General features: G+C 46.3%; 1 protein-coding gene across 7 annotated transcripts in view; it reads left to right on the forward strand.

Annotated features, from left to right (window-relative positions):
* The window catches only part of GARNL3 (GTPase activating Rap/RanGAP domain like 3), a 150043-nt gene that overhangs the window by 26566 nt on the left and 106411 nt on the right, over positions 1–17066 (forward strand). For 6 of the 7 annotated variants that reach the window (XM_078436467.1, XM_078436465.1, XM_078436464.1 and 3 more), the window contains exon 3: positions 11991–12060. In XM_078436467.1, coding sequence (XP_078292593.1) covers positions 11991–12060 — 70 coding nt within the window. Of the gene's footprint in view, positions 1–10976; positions 11000–11990; positions 12061–17066 lie in introns of those variants that run through there. The other variant, XM_078436469.1, reaches the window with a different exon arrangement.

Below are 17066 nucleotides of genomic sequence, written 5' to 3' on the forward strand. Positions count from 1 at the left end.
GACTCAAAACAAATTTCCTGAGTCTGCTGTCTAATGGAGCTCACTTCCAGCAGCAGCCGATAGCGAGACTGAGAACACACGGGGGTGCTCTCCTGGCCCCACCCTGGAAAAGTCATGAAGCAGCCTGTGTGCTCTCCCTACCCAGTCTCGCTCACCCGACCCTCCTGTGTTACTCCTGGACCCTTGTAAAGAAGAAAAGCCCTAGGGGACATGAGGCCCTCCTCAGATATTTGACAGGCCTGCCTATAGAAGTGATCTTGGTTGTTTTTTTTTTTTTCCAAATTTTTCTTAACGTTTTTATTTATTTCTGAGAGACCGAGAGGCAGAGTGCAAGCAGGGGAGGGGCAGAGAGAGAAGGAGACGCAGAATCCAAAACAGGCTTCAGGCTCTGAGCTGTCAGCACAGAGCCTGAGAGCAGGGCTCAAACTCACCAGCCATAAGATCGTGACTTCAGCTGAAGTCAGACACTTAACCAACTGAGCCACCCAGGTGCCCCATCTTAACTTATTTTATATGGCCTCAAAGGGTGAACTGGCTTGTTTCATTCCTTCCCCCCTCCCTCCCTCTCATTCTCTTTTTCTCTCTTTCTCCCTCCCCTTCCCGTTCCCCTTCCCATCCCCCTTCCCATCATTCAGTACAACCCCAGTAAGAGCTGACTCTGTGCCAAGTATTATGTTAGGTGCTAAGGATTTTACATTGAGCAAAACCAAGGAAGACCCTGCCAGTGTAAGATTTATAGTCTAGTGGGAGAGGCAGACGTTAATCCAATCCCTTCTTTGGAATTTCTAGACTGGGAGCAGGGAGTGAGTCGGGAAGAAAAAGGAGTTTAGAGAGGGCATTCCAGGTCTGAAGATAAGAAGCTAAGAAACTGCTCATGAGCTGAAGGAAAAGGAAGAAAGGTAGAGCGTTTGAAGTGCTGAGTTGGGGCGCGGGCAGGTCCCACAGTGGCCGGGGGTGCGGGGCGGGTAAGTAATGGTAAAGAAATTAAGGAAAAAATGAAAGGGTGAAGATGTAGGACCAGCTAGTGGAAATTCAGATGTGATGGACTTCAGTTCACTCCAGGAGAAAACGGTTTAAGTAGCCAGAATGGAGGGCCTTGGGGCATGCTGTGTTTGTGATCACTAACGGTGTGTAAGTAGTATCTGGTAGAGAATACACAATCACGAATGACAGGTTGGACCCCAGATGGTCCTTACGTGTCTGGAGCTGGAAGTCTGTGGAAGTCTCTTCTATCCTAAGATTGTATGATGAAGACACAGGGAGACTGGCTAGGCCACTGTAGGCATCTCAGTTGCAGACAGCGGGGACCCGTCAGACAGAGGGACTGGGAGGGAGGTGGTCACTGGTGACGTTTGAGGACTGACTGTAGATCTTGGGAGAGAGAAGTCAATGGTGCTTCGCTCCATAGGTTAGAGACTGTGAAAATAATCAAGCACTGGCGGAAGTGAGAAAGCACCTTCTTGGATCAGTTTTGCCAAACCCACACTAAACTGCTGGCACTTCTGGGAGAAGTAGGAAAGGTAAACGAGTGCACATGAAGCCTGGAGGTGTAAATTTGGGGCTTGTCGGTAGTACTGATATCATTGGAATGCAAAGCACAGTCTCTGCAGAAAAAAAGAGAGAGAGAAAGACTGAGCTGGTGAAAGAGACAGAGATTAGATGGTTCCATGGGGTTCTGTAGAGGAGACGCCTTCCGTTGGCATCCAGGATAGAAAATAGGTCTGCCGGCATTTCTCAGAGTCACCTTTGGAATTTATTTTGGTTAAAAAGACAGGTGCTTAGATCCCACTCCTGAAGATTCTGATCCAGGAGGTTTGGGGTGGGGACTGGGCATCTATATATGAGAGAGACAGAGAGAGAGGGACAGAGAGAGAATCCCAAGCAGACTCCTCTACATTGTCAGCACAGAGCTCGATTGTGGGACTCAAACCTGCAAACTGTGACATCATGACCTGAGCCAAAATCAAGAGTCCGGAGCTTAACCAATTGAGCCACCCAGGCACCCGGACCATAAAGACTATAAAGACCATATAGACCATAAAGACTATCTTTATGATGTGTGGTGGTGAAGGATTTCATAAGTCAGAAAAACAAAGACCAGAAAGGAAAAGATTGAACATGTTTACACTAGAATTTTTGTATTTATTTTTTTAATGTTTGTTTCTTTTTGAGAGAGAGAGACACACACACACACACACACACACACACACACACACACACACACACACAGAGTATGAGTGGGGGAGGGGCAGAGAGAGAGGGTGACCCAGAATCCGAAGCAGGCTCCAGGCCCCGAGCTGTCAGCACAGAGCTCGATGTGGGGCGTAGCCTTACGAACCGCGAGATCATGACCTGAGCCAAAGTCAGACACTTAACAGACTGAGCCACCAAGGTGCCCCTGTTTTTTTATTTTTGAGAGAGGGAGTGTGTGCAAGCAGGGAAGGGGAGGGACAGAAGTTCCAAAGCAGGCTCTGTGCTGACAGCAGAGAGCCTGATGTGGGGCTTGAACTCACAAATCAGATCACAGCCTAAGCCAAAGGGGGATGCTGCTTAACTGACTGAGCCACCCAGGCGCCCCATAGCATTTTTAAATTTCTGCATGGTAAAAGATACCAGGAGCAAATTTTTGAAAGAAAAACCACTGTTTTAAAGAAGACATCTGTGCTTTTTTTAACCGAAGAGGGTTGGTATTCAGAGTATACAAATAATTCTTAGAAATCAATTAGGAAAAGACCAACAACCTACAGAAGGGGAGTGGGCAGAGGATCAGGAATATTGTACATCCTAGAAAAGGTAGCCCATAGAGCTAATAAGCAGAGGAAAGGATGTCCAGGCTCGTGTTATCAGGGGAGTGAAAAGTGAAACCACATCTCAGTGAGACCCTATTTCATGTCCTTCAGACTGGCCCAAACCCATTTCTGCCAACACCAAGTGTTAGCGAGGATGCAGAGCACCCACAACACACATGCTACAGTTGGGGGAGGAAATCGCTACTCTCGCTTTGGAAAGCAAGTTTGCAATATGTAGAAAAAATAAACAGGCTCTTATGACCCAGCAGTTCCCCCTCCTGGGTATGTGATCTAGGGACATGATTATCGTCTTGAAGGAGAGCTGTGAAAGGATGTTCATCACAGTGTTGCTTAGAAACTGGAAACAACTGAAATGTCCAAGAGTAGGAGAATGGAAGAACGACGGTACATTAATGCAGAAGGATGCTGTACAGCCGTGTGTGTGAATGAATTAGAGCTACGGGTATCCACATGTCTAAATCTTGACATCAGATTGTTCAACCAGAGACATTAGTTGTGGAAAGACATACTATAGTGCGGTATTTATTTGTGTAAAATTTTAAAACATGCGAAATAATATTGCATATTGTTTATGAGTAAGTACATAGGTAGTACTAATATAAAAATATGAGCCAGAAGTATATATCAAATTATTTAGTGATTGTTTCAGGGGAAGGAGAGAGGGCAGTAGGATCAAAGAGAGGTACCCCGGCATTTCAAGTCTATCTGTAATGTTCATTATGTTATCTATTTTTCTGTGTCTTGAAGTATGTCATCATAAAACAAATTAGGGAAAAAGTTTGAGAATCAAGATGTAGAATTGGTGCTTCCCAAATTTCAGTGTGTATCTGAAACCTCAGGAGATTTTGTTAAGAGGAGATTCTGTTTCATTAGGCCTGGGGTAGGGCCCGAGAGTCTGCATATCTAACCGGCTCAGGCCCAGGGGCCAGTGGCGCTCTTCTGAGTCGCCAGCGTCAGAATGACCTGGGTCTTCCCTAGGATTCTTGCCACATAGGGGACTGTTCAGAAGCGCCCACCCTGGATAGCATGCATCCCTTCGGGGCCTGGGCGCAGCCAGAGGCAGATCTTGTGCACGTCAGTGGAAAAACTCTGAGGACCTGCCGAGACAGACCTTGGAAGGATTTCCCCAAAGAAGTAAAACCTGCAAGTGATCAAGGGAGGTGTGCAGCAACATATGTTGTCTGTCGATTTTTTTTTTTCCTTGAAGAAGTTCCTGTTTAACACTTTGTGGTCATACCTGTAGAGGTCTCCTGTGGACAAATTATACTGTCAGCTGGAAAGCCCTCCAGTCATGACCTTATAGGAGAGGAGAACCCAGGTCACTGAAGAGTGGGGAAGGGAGCGAGCAGATGCCCAGACATTACACTTACTGGGATCATTTGGTAGGTGGTGGTTCCCAGCTTTCCGGATGGCCGGTCTGGTGCCGAGGAAAGCACAACAGACCTCCCAGGCTTCTGCTGTGGGGCACCCGCACCTGAAGTTTGCATATGCTACTCACGAAGGCATAACAAGAGGCTGTTTTACAATTTACTATATTTGCTAGACCCAGATGTGCTTTTCTTGCACAATATTTTTGTTCCTGTGAAACGCCGTGTACTTGAACATTTCCTGCTGAACGGTAAGTGCTGTGAGGGCAGGGTCCACACGTCTCAGGTTTAGCACCTGGCTTGCCACCTGGGATCTCATAGGTGCGCCGTAACTATTTATTGAATAAGTGAAAGAATTTGGGCTCAGATACAGTTTTTTTTTTTAATATCTTAAAATTATTTATTTTTGAGAGAGAGAGAGAGAGAGCAAGCGAGCAGGGGAGGGGCCGAGAGAGAGAGAGACATAGACTCCGAAGCAGGCTCCAGACTCCGAGCTGTCAGCACAGAGCCCGATGAGGGGCTCGAAGCCACAAACCGTGAGATCATGACCTGAGCCGAAGTCGGACGCTTAACCGACTGAGCCACCCAGGCGCCCCTCAGATAGTTTTTTTAAATGAAACTTTTTATATTTGAGAGAATCATAGATTCATATAAAGTTGTAAGAAATAACACAGAGAGGGACACCTGGCTGGTTTAGTCGGTAGAGCTCATGACTTGATCTCGGGATCATGAGTTCAAGCCCCATGCAGCGGCTTAAGGAGAAAAAAAAAAAAGAACAGAGAGAGATCCCATGTGCCCTTTACCCAGTTCCCCCCAAGGTAGCATCTTATGTCACTATCATACAGTGTGTCACAACCACAAAGTTGTCATGGATACAGTCTGCTGGTCCTAGATTTCCTGTTTTACGTGCAGTTCTGTGGTATGGCTGGGTCTGGTTACCGCCCACCTCCCTAACCTTGTCATTTCGAGAATGTTATATAAACGGAACCACACACAATGTAACCTCTTAGGATTGGCTTTTTTTCTACACACCATAATCCCCTGGAGATTGGTGCAAGTTGTTGCATTTTCCAGTAGTTTGTTCCTTTAATTACTGAGCAATACTCCGTGGGATGGATATACCGTAGTTTGTTTAACCATTTGCCCTTTCAAGGACTTCTAGGATTTTCCCAGCTTGGGGCTTTTCCGCAGAAAGCTGCTAGGAAACATTTGTGTACAGATTTTTGTGCCTATCCACTTTCATTTCTCCAGGATAAATGCCCAAGGGTGCAATTACTGGGTCATATGGGTGAACTGCACGTTTAATTTTATAAGTCACTGCCAAACTGTTTCCCAAAGAGGCTCAGCTTACCATGTGACATTCCCACCGCAGTGTGTGAGAGGTCCGGCTGCTCCTGTCCTCACCAGTATTCGGTGTGGTTGCTGTTTTTTTTTATTTAGAAAATTTTAGAGGCGGTGGTAGAGATCGTTACTAAGAGAAACCTTGCAGGGAATTGTAAGACTTCATTAATAGTAGAGAACCAGATGAATTCTGGGGACATATGTCTTTGTTGGAAACTTAGTGAGTACGTAAATATTCTAGGAGGAATGCATTCCAGAATGTTGGAGAAAAGAGGATTTGAATGAGAAAGGTGATGAGTAACAGTGAAAGTAACATCAGATGCACCGAAAGAGATGTTTCAGAATAGCTAATTCGGGGGTGGGGGAAAGGGGAATGAGAAGGAAGCAGGGACCCACCTGATCTTAAGCAGAGCAAAGGTGAGCAGACATTATCAATCGTTTATTCATGATTCATTTATTCAACAAATATGTACTGAGCAGCCTGCTATGAGCCAGGTACTCTGTAAGACGCACAGGGCCTGGTGGTGGTGACCAAGATAGATAAGGTCTGTGGGGTTTAGAATAACGAACATTTATTTAGTGGCTACTATGTCAGGTGTTGTGCTTTTAATCCCCCCGTGGAGGCAGATGTTATTTTAAGCCCATGTCATAGACGAGGAAAGAGGTTCAGGGAGGGTAAGTAACTTGCCTGAGGTCACAGAGCCAGTGTGCCAAAGAGATCCAAATCCGGGCACGCGTGTCTGACCACCTTATGGCTGGTGGAATTTGCTAAGGGTGTGGTAAACTTAAGATCCTGGTCCACAGAGCACATGGTACCTGCAACCCCAGCAACACGGTAGGGGAACAGGGTGCTGTCTGAAGCAAGAATCAAGGGGCTCTGATTTCCAGGGCTCCTTTCACTCGACAGATCTTCCTGCTTAATTCCTTCTTCCTGGTATCTTAAGTGTCTTCAAACGAGGACAGAATTCTTCCATTTCACCCCTGGAAATTAATGTATAATTGCATCTCTGCTTTTTCGGTGTCGCTTATCTTCAAGAGAGACAACTGGTCCCTTATGTGCAATAAGCTGTTCTAGTTCCTGGTGTTTAGAAGCTCAGGCTCCCTCCACACCTCAGTCTGTAGTCTGGCACATTTTTTAGCCTCTCTGTTCCTCAAATAGGGGAATCTCTTCCATCTGTCTATTACTCTCTGCTTATCAAGGGGGCTGAGGCATTGTCCTGGAGCTCCTGACATTGAACTCTGCCATCAGTAGGCTTCTGAAAAACTGCCTGTTGCCTTTCACAAATTCTCTCTGCTGATCCAGGAAGAGTCCCCGTGCTGGCTTTAACTATTCCAGCAGGGCTAGAAATGACTGAGGCCTGGACTGGTGGGGTTCTGGCCTGTCGTTAAGGTGAGTCACTAAGCTCCAGGTCAGTCGAGTAAGAACCTGTATCATTGAGTGTCCGCTTCTTTTCTTTCCTTATTTAGTTTGACTCTTTGGAGGGGGTTGTCCTGCCTTCCGAGAACCTGACTTATATAATGGTAATTTTTCTAGCCTCTTTGTGGGGCTGGAAATCTGTGCTCCCGTCCCTGGCCTTATTTAGAGACGTGACATGAAGGTCCTCAGCTCTGTACACGCTTGCAAAGCATGATCCGGCATCCTCACACATTAGTTTTGCTAAAACAGTTTATTTAGAGCCCAGACCACACTGCATGTGAAGAACTTGAACTCTCTGGTTCTTTTTTGCACCTGCCTTGTGCTGGTGGCATGTTCTTGGGTCCTAAGTATTTTCTAGGTGAGGTCGCACTGCTAGGGCAACCCTTTTAGGGAGGAGATGTCATGCTGAGCTGTGATGCTATACTTAGCCTTGCCCTGGGAGGCCTACTGCTTGGCCCCAAGCCTCCTCTTCTGCTGCAAGGTTGGCGGGGGAGGGGTCTTATTTAAAACTCTGGAAAAAGCGCGTAATCATTTATGGCAAATGTCCCTTCCCAGGGCTCTAACAACCTAAGAAATGATACTCCTAATAAGAGCAGTAATAATAGCTAACACTGGGGCGCCTGGGTGGCTCAGTCGGTTGAGCATCCGACCTCGGCACAGGTCATGATCTCATGGTCTGTGAGTTCAAGCCCCACATTGGGCTCTGTACTGACACCTCAGAGCCCGGAGCCTGCTTCAGATTCTGTGTGTCCCTCTCTCTGACCCACCCCCATTCATGCTCTGTCTCTCTCTGTCTCAAAAATAAATAAACATTAAAAAAAAAAAAAAAAGCTAACACTAATTGAGTAGTTTTTATGTGACAGACCTTGTGCTTAAAATAAACTTTTATTCTAATTTATTCTTTCTAACCCTGTTAAGTAGGCGATACCAACAACCACATTTTATCCAGGAGGGAACTATTGCCCAGAGAGGTTAAGGACTTATATCTGTGACTGAAGCACCTGCCCCTAAGGACCGTATCACCCGTATGTCCTCCCATTAGTAGAAAACAAACAAGGCCTTGTCCTTCCTTATAAAAGTGCTGCAGAATGGTTAACAGGTTTCCCAGGGATTCCAGAGTCGTCTGGAAGAGCAGTATTTTTCAAAACACTGTCTGTGGACCACCTGTATCAGAATTCTCCCGGCTGCTTGTTAGAGTCGCAGACGAGCTGAATCACAGCCTCTGGGAATAGGGCCAGGGAACCTGCATTTTTAGAAAGCTTCCCCCAGGGATTCTGGTGGACTTGAGTATTTCCATTGGCTTATTAATCACAGTTTATGGGTAGGCCTGAAACCAACAAAAAGGATCTGTGAGGCTGCATGGCAGTGGCCGGGCAAACTTTCTATGTAAAAAGGCCAGGTAGTAAATAGCTTGAGCTTTGTGGCCCATGCAGTCTCTGTTGCAGCTACTCAACTCGGTCTTTGTGATGCCAAAGCCGTTGCAGACTATCTGTATCCAGAGGACGCGGCCGTGTGCGAATAAAACTTTGTTCGCAGTAACGGGCAGTTGGGGGGCCACCGTTTGCTCACCCCGGAGAGTCGTCCTGGCCCACCAGCCCTCTGACAACCCCTTTTTGTGGGAGTTACCCTTCCCCTGTCTGTTACCTGTGGAGAGCTTTATCTGTTAAGGTAAAATCACCTGTTGTAATAAACTCTGAGTCTTAGTGCCATAAAATAAGAAAAGTTATTTTTCACTCACATCATGTGGGATCTTCTCTGTGGTCACCAAGCCTCCTTCCATGTTGTGGCTTCACCCCCCGCTTGGTCTTCATTGCCCTCTCCATTCAACCAGTGGATGAGGAAAGAGAGCAAGGACTATTTGTGGAAGAGGTACCTATCATTTCTACCCACACTGCACTGGCCAGAACTCTTACTGTCTGGAGTCCAAAACCCATGAATTCTCAAAGCCTGTGAAGCCCTTGGTCTCTAGACGCTCTCTGTTTGCTTCTTGTGTGTGAAATCCATCTGGCTCTTGCCCGGGTTCGTCTCTTCTTTGTAAAAAACCTTGCTAAGGTCGGCCAGTGGCAGCCATGCACAGTATCACTGCTCTGTCCAGCCACTTTCCCTAGGGCTGCAGGTCCGCCTTCTACATTACCGCGGGTGTAAGTTTCATCCCATATTTTGCCACCTTGTTACGTAGATCTCCATTTTCCCAGCCTCTGAGATCAATTTCCTTACTGGCAGCTGCCTGCCTACCAGGCCGGTGCCACAGATAGTAGGTTGTTGCTATGGGAGCATCCCACTTGCAAGATACCTACTTCCATATGACTTTGGGTGACACCGCAGCTTTAACAGGTAAACCTAAATTCTAAGGGACGGACACACTCAGTGTTTAGTTCTTGCTCACATCATATTCTAATACGGAGGCTCTTGGAGGTGTGGCCTTCTGCTTCGTCTTTCAGAGACCCAGGTGTTTTTCCTCCTGACGCTCTGCCCTCCTCGGGGACCTTGCAGCCCTCCCCACCCTGCTGGCCAAGGGGAAGGAAAGTAAGACGTCCCATGGGATGTGCCTGGAAGTGGTGCCCATATCCTCTTTGCCAGAGCCCAGTCACGCAGTCACACTGCAAGAGGCTTGGGACACGTAGTCTAGTGACAAGCCCAAGAGGAAAACAGATTAAGGTTTGGCGTGCACATAGCAGTGTCTGCTTCCTGGGCCAGAGCTGTCTGGACGGATGGAACAATGACCATTGGCTTATGAGAGAGAATGTCAGCCTTCGTGCCCACGAGGGGTGCTCTCGGGCATTAGCTAGTTAGATCCAAACGGTGTGCGAAGATCTCCACTAATACAACAAACGTGTCCCGCATGTCCACTCTGTGCCGAGCAGTAGGCCAGGCGCGGGGACCTGCAGGAGAACAAAGTTCCTCTTGGAGCTCCGGGTGACCTCTTCAATCACATCTCCTGTGCTGGGTCCGAAGGGGCCAGAGAGCCTGGGGACGGCATAGGGGAGCCAGGAGGGTTTCATAACGAGGCGGTTTGAGTGCCTCCTGAGGCCGCAGAAGTGCACCCCATATAGTTCAGCCTGGCTCCCACCATCAGCAGGCACTGTCTCTGCAGTGTATTGGGGGAGATGTAATTAGAGGGGGAAAAGGACAACCGATAGCAGATGTTCTGTTTATCTCTCTCCTGGTTGTTTTCATAGGACACTGCTTTCCCACTATGAAGCTTCTGAGGATGTGATTGCCCCAGGACACAGACCCGTCATCTTTGTCGAATTACTTTCTGGCTGTTAGCAAAGTTAGGGAGCTGGCACTGTGTCTTAGAACACCCTCGGTGGTGCTGAGAGTAGCCTGGGGAGGGGCCCAGAGCCCAGCATGTTTGTTCTTTTCATGATATTGGCCATTCGTGTTAGAAACTGCTGCTATTGATGGTGGGCTGGTGGCCCCCCTAAAACTGAAGAGGTGGGCCGAGCCAGACAGACAGAGCTTTCTGTCATCAGCCACTGGGCGTCCACTCTCTGCCTGATCTCCGGCTGGTGCTTAGACACTCCTGTCACTGGAGCCTCCTCTCTCGGTTATGCAGGGCCACCAGGGAAGGATCCTGAAACTGTTATGTAGGGCAATGGCAGATTCTCCAGGAGGGTTTTGAAAATGGACATAGAGGACATATTTCATACAGACCAGAAGTTTTAAATCTCTTTCAGGGATTTGGGGGGGGGGGGTTGGGGGGGGGGACAGAAAATCCTGTCACTGAAAGCAGGATGGTTGCCTGGGTAATATCTAGGACACTCTTCCAAGCTGCAGTCATTAATTTGTTGCACATTTTCTGCTAAGGAAGTGGAAACTACAAAAGGTTAAATTTCTCATATAAGATTAATTCAGCCATCTCTGTGAAATGGTGGAAGCAGAATACCATTAGACCCTCTAATCTCATTTCTCTCATGCTGTCTTGCTTGGAGCCTATCAAATAGTGTCCTGGCAAAGAGTCAGGTCCGTGGATGCTAAACAGCAGAGTCAGTCTCTTCCTGAGCGTGCCAAGGAGGCTGTAATGTAGAAAATGTAGCTACCTTTTAAGGAAGGATGAAAAGGTACAAGATTCACCTTTCTCTGCATGTTAGAGCCCAAACATTTTTGGATATATCAAACATGGAGCTCCCGTGCAGTTCTGTTTTCTACGTTTCAGTAGGAGTTATTTGCATGACCTCTGAGGACAAGACTTGTTAAAGCTGCTTGCATTTGTGAATCTCCGGTGGTTTCAGGAGCACTGCCTGGGGTCCTAAATATACTACCTCGTGGATAAGATATGTATCTTTTGAGTGTGTAACTATACATTCAAGATGTAAATGCAGTAAGAGTTTCACCCGTGTCTTAATTGCTCTTCTCCACAATGCATGTGATTTTTCTTATCTGATTTAAGCCTCCTGGGGGTGGGGGGTGGGAGAGGCATTAGCTACCGTTATATAAAAACTAAATATCCTTGAAGTTAGGTTTTTAGATTTTTCTGTCAGGGCTGCTCTCTTTTTTTCACATTGTCATATTGTCATAAATTAAAGCGGGGCGGGGGGGGGGTGTTGGGGAGGGGCCTACCAGGATTTTGAAGTTTTTCCCTCCTATTTCGAGTTTCATTTCTGCCATATAGCATCAAATAACGCTGGTTATTTTTATGTTGAACATGTGGGACAAAGAGGCTCTCTTAAACGAAAGATAATTGCAAGCTTTGTCCCTGGCCTCAAGTTTACTGCAGGGTTTCTCGTCCCCTTTGGTTATACAGAAATGAAATTATAAACCACCGGTCGCCTTGGAAATTTCAATCGATTCCAAATGACTAAATATTTAATTCAATCATTGCCTATACTTGCAGGGATGACTCGGGTGTTTTTCTTTTTACTGAGGGCTCCAGGAAGCTGGGCACTGCAATGGCTGCTGAGGACTGTGTCTGTGGCGAGGAGGCTCCCCTGCAGTGAGGAGCTGGGGCGAGCCTGTTCCATAGCAGCCCTTTTTGCAAATGGTAGTGGATTTTTGCAGAAGGTTTGTGGCCAGATCGCTATGTATAATACTGATGAAGCATTTTTGTTCCAGCTCTGTCTCGGAAGACCTAGGCTGTAGACGTGGGGATTTCAGTAGGAAACATTATGGATCTGTGGAGCTGGTAAGTTTACACTGTCTGTTCAGTGGTAGTACATTGATTTAGATTTAGAGCATCGCCAAGCTCATCAGATCTTTTGTTGTCTATTTACTGTCAGACCATGTGGGTACAGTATAAGGCTTGGACGGGAAGAAATGACTGTTGAAAGGCCATAAAAATCCGATCATCTTTATCTACTTGTTTTTATTGTCACGTACTCTTAATCTGTGTCTCCCAGTCTGTTAAAAATATGTTGTGGCTTGGTATTTTTCTCTGGTGTATAAAATCGGGGTATGTAATTCAGTTAAATGATTGATGAGTTACGAGAGGCAGCATTGGGTTTTTGTATTATCTTATTCTTAAAAGTTTACACACCTCGTTTCTGAGGTTTAAATGTTATTGAAGGACTTATTCTGATTTTCTGTACCTTTGCTTTCTGGATATATGTGATAGGAGTTAGAATATTGATGAGATTTTTTTTTCTTCCTATTAAAAGTATATTTGTTGGGCTAGATAAATGACTTTAACAGACGATAGATATGCGGAATGAAAACATACACATTTTCCTTATGAGAGACATTGGGTTTATGTTATGATTTTTGGAAAGAGTATGCTTTCATTTTAAAAGAGGAATAATGAAGGCATATTTTAGCCTCAATTTTTTAAAGACAGAATTGTGATTTTGGTCCCCCATGGAAATTTGAACAAATTTTCAGGAAAATGTGCTCGTGGAATTCTCTTGATTATTATCTAACACTATTAAAAACATTAAATTTATTATTTCTATTTACCAAAAAAATGAGTTGCTTGGATCCATTTGTGTCGAACCCAGTTATCCTCCACTAATACACGCTGCATCCTTGCAGGGCTTAAGTAGTAGGAAAAATTATACCAGAGTTGTGTACCGGTAGCATTTTATTTGAACTCCAGCTTATCTTACAGACTTGACTGTATTATCTGGCCCAGGGCTGAGTAGTCTTGAAAATATAAACTAAGTAAAAGGTTTGGTCCTTGTTCTTAAGGAGCTTACCGTCTTGAGCTGGGCAGATAAGATACGTGAAATCTCTAAAAAATGAATTTAGTCACATAAAAGACACGTTGATTGACTCAATCAGTGCATGTTCTGGGTCAGTCATCGGTGGCACCGGGCCAGCTCAGACCACCGCCTCTCCCGAAGGAGCGCGTGTGTCACTGTAATTCGGGGCGGGAACTGGTAAATACCGGGAGAGGGATACAGATAGGGCACGGTGGGGGTTAAGAGAAGGGAGGGTGTGACCCTTCCTGGCCAGGGATCTTACGGAAGCAGCCTGGAAGGCCTCACACGGGCTGTCTGACGCGGGTTGGTGGTGAAAGAAGATCGACAGTAGATGTTGGCCAGCAATGTGATTCTTGGCGGTGCTGTATTCCAAGGGCAGTGAGCAAGTGGCCCTGCCTAGCAGACAGTGTGAGGCGGCAGAGCCGAGTGGTACAGAGCCGGCAGACTTTGAAATCGGGCCGGCTCCGCATACTGGCTCCACCACCCACCGTTGTCTGGGAGCTTCTCTGAACCCCCGTGGTGCCAAAGAACACATGCTCTGAAGTCGTGCCTGTCTCATCATTTCCTAGCTGTATGATCTTGGACTTCTTTTGGCCCCCGCTTTCTCGTCTGTGGGGATATCATACTATTATATAAATGGAGATATTAATGTTATCTGCCTCATAGAGTTGTCGGGAGGATTGAATGAGATGGCACGCAGAAGCACTGTTGCTGTTAGGTAGCCGTCTGTGGTGGTATAGAAAAAATTTGGCAATAAACGTAGAACCGTGACTCTCAACTCAGGTAAAGACTTTGAACCTGATCCAGTAAGTCATTCGGAGCTCTTATAAACAGTGAGAGTGGTGTTTGGGGAGAAAACAAAGTCATGAAAGTCGGATCATTTATTCACTTACTTATTTAAATGTTTATTTTTGAGAGAGAGCATGCGTGCTGGGGGGGGAGGGGCAGAGAGAGAGGGAGACGGAGGATCTGAAGCGGGCTCTGTGCTGACAGCACAGAGCCTGTTACGGGGCTGGAACTCATGAGCCGTGAGATCATGACCTCAGCTGAAGTCAGACACTTAACTGATCTCCCAGACCCCCCAAAGATGAGCCTTTGTAGACTTGTGGGAACCACACACTGTCAGGTTGGGGAGGTGCTTGAGTGTAGGGGTTCTCAAACTTGAGCAGCCACCTGCATCACGTGGAGAGTTTATCACAACAGGCTGCTGGGCCCCATCCCCAGAATTTCCAATCCAGTAGGTCTGGGGTTAACCCAGAACGTGCATTTCTAGCAAGTTCCCAGAGGATGGTGATGTTTCCAGTCCCAGGATCACGCTTGAAGAAACCCTGCCTTGGCGAGCCCTAGACTAGCCATCGTCATCCCCAGCCTGATGAGGCAGCTCACTGGCTAAAATTCTTCCTTCCATTTGTTCAGGTTTTTACTCTGGAGCCATGAGTGTGTGCGTGTGTGTGTGTGTGTGTGTGTGTGTGTAGTTGACTTTTTGAATATTATAAAGTAAATTTTAAATACATTTAAAAATTCCAGTAATGGGAATTAGGTGGTTCACTTGGTTAAGCACCAGAGTTGATTTGGGCTCAGGTCATAATCTTGAGGTTTGTGAGTTCAAGCCCCATGTCGGGTTCTGCACCCACAGCATGGACCCTGCTTAAGGTTTTCTCTGCCCCTCTCTCTGCTCCTCTTTCACTTGCATGCATTCTCTCTCTCTGTCTCTCTCTCATAATAAATAAATAAGCATTAAAAAAAATCCATGTGTCATTCCTCTGCCCTGCAGCCCCTTTTTTCATCTCCTTTGGGTACCTTGCAGTCTTTAGAGCTACTCACCTCATTCCCACATAGTTGTAATCAATTATATGTATAATTATATGTATAATTTTACATTTCTCTCTTTTTTTCATTTAGCTATATTTTGTAAATGTCTTTTCTTTTTAACGTTTATTCATTTTTTTTTTTTAATTTTTTTTTCAACGTTTTTTATTTATTTTTGGGACAGAGAGAGAGACAGAGCATGAATGGGGGAGGGGCAGAGAGAGAGAGGGAGAGACAGAATCGGATACAGGCTCCAGGCTCCGAGCCATCAGCCCAGAGCCTGACGCGGGGCTCGAACTCACGGACCGCGAGATCGTGACCTGGCTGAAGTCGGACGCTTAACCGACTGCGCCACCCAGGCGCCCCCGTTTATTCATTTTTGAAAGAGACAGAGCGTGAGTGGAGGAGGGGCAGAGAAAGAGAGACACAGAATCCAAAGCAGGCTCCAGGCTCTGAGCTGTCAGCACAGAGCCTTGATGTGGGGCTCGAACCCACAAACTCTGAGATCATGACCCGAGCCGAAGTCGCACGCTCAACCAGCTGAGCCACCCAGGTGCCCCTGTAGATGTCTTCTTGTTATATAGTCTCCCAGTTACCATTTTAATCATGTGGTAGCCCAACATTGCCATAGATTCTCTGGGTGCCAGTTCCCCTCCTTTTGTGCAATTAAGGTTGTGTCGACTCTTCCCTTGTTAGAAATGACAGGCACTGGTGGTTGGCATGGTTGAGACGAGTGAAATGAGCCAAGTTCCATTTTTGCCCTTTCAGGATCTCTTGAAATTCTGACTCCAGTGTTTTAAGGAAGGAGACGTTTGCTGTCCTCTGACCAACAGGTGTGATGAAATTAGTAACTGTTTTGTGGATTCTCTGGTCATGAGAAAATAAGGTTAATTTTTTTTTTTTTTTTTTAACACTCTCGGGTTGATGAATGTTGTTGGAAACTCAATAAAGCTTGGGCATCCTGAAACTCAAAGTTGGTAAAAGGGTGGCCAGCAGCCTGTAAAATTGAAATTTTTGCATAGACTTCTTTTGACCTTGACCGAATGAGGTAGAAAGAAGTCCTTGTGAAGAACCAAACTTGGCTGTTCACATCAACAGTGAGGATAGGTTTCGGGGCTCAGTTGGCTTGATTTAAATTGGGCGTACGCTTGGTGAGCGAGAACGTGGAAGCTCAGACCTTTACGAGAAGGCTCACGGAGGGCTTCTCGGTGCTCACCCGATAACCATTTAGTGGAGGCCTGTCACCCCGCAGCAGGCCCGGTGCTAAGCCCTGAGAGGAGGGAAAAGCAGTTTCTCTGCCCTCCTGGAGCTGTGTCTGGCTTTAGGAACCTCCAGTGTTTAGTGCCCAGGCTGCTGCCTCACTGGATCCCAGCTGTTCCCTGCCTTCATCAGGGATTGTTTCCTTGCAAGGAACAAAGGCCCACTCAGTCCAGCTCAAGTCTGAGGCGATTCACGGAAAGCATGTGGGTGGGTCTCACCAAAATGAAGCTCAGCCAGCACAGCTGGGCCTCATGTGACCGGGAAGCCATCAAGCAGCTATTTTCTCGGGTTCTCTCTGGTCTGTGATTTCTCCCCTGCAAATCGGTGCCGTTCTGTCTGCAGCCCAGCTCCCCTGATGGCACAGTCACCTCTCTCCCGTCTGTTTTCCCAGTGGTGATGGTTTGTTTATTTGTTTGTTTGTTTGTTTGTTTGTTTTTTATTGTGGTCAAATATGCACTACATAAAATTTAGCATTTTTAAGAGTACACTTCAGGGGGGCAGTGAGCATATTCACAATGTTGTGCAGCTATCATCATCACCCACTATCAGAGCATTTTTCATCATCCCTGAGAGTAACTGTACCCATTAGACAACAACGCCACGTTCCCCTCTCTTCCCAGCCCCTGTAACCTCTAGTCTACTTTCTGTCTCTATGAATTTGCCTATTCTAGGGACCTCACGTAAGTGGAGTGCTACTGTCTTTGTCCTTTGTGTCTGGTTTATTTCACTTGGCATGCTTTTTTCAAGGTCCATCCATGTTCTAGCATGTATCAGAATTTCTTCCCTTTCATGGATGAATTGTGTCCTTTATAGACACCACATTTGGTTTATCCATTTATCTAAATGAATACTTGGGTTGCTTGCACTTTTTTAGCTATGGTGAATAATGTTGCCATGAACGCTGGTGTACGAGTATTTGTTTGAG

Source organism: Panthera onca, chromosome D4 (assembly GCF_046562875.1).
Source record: "Panthera onca isolate mPanOnc1 chromosome D4, mPanOnc1 haplotype 2, whole genome shotgun sequence".
NCBI classification, from domain to species: domain Eukaryota; kingdom Metazoa; phylum Chordata; class Mammalia; order Carnivora; family Felidae; genus Panthera; species Panthera onca.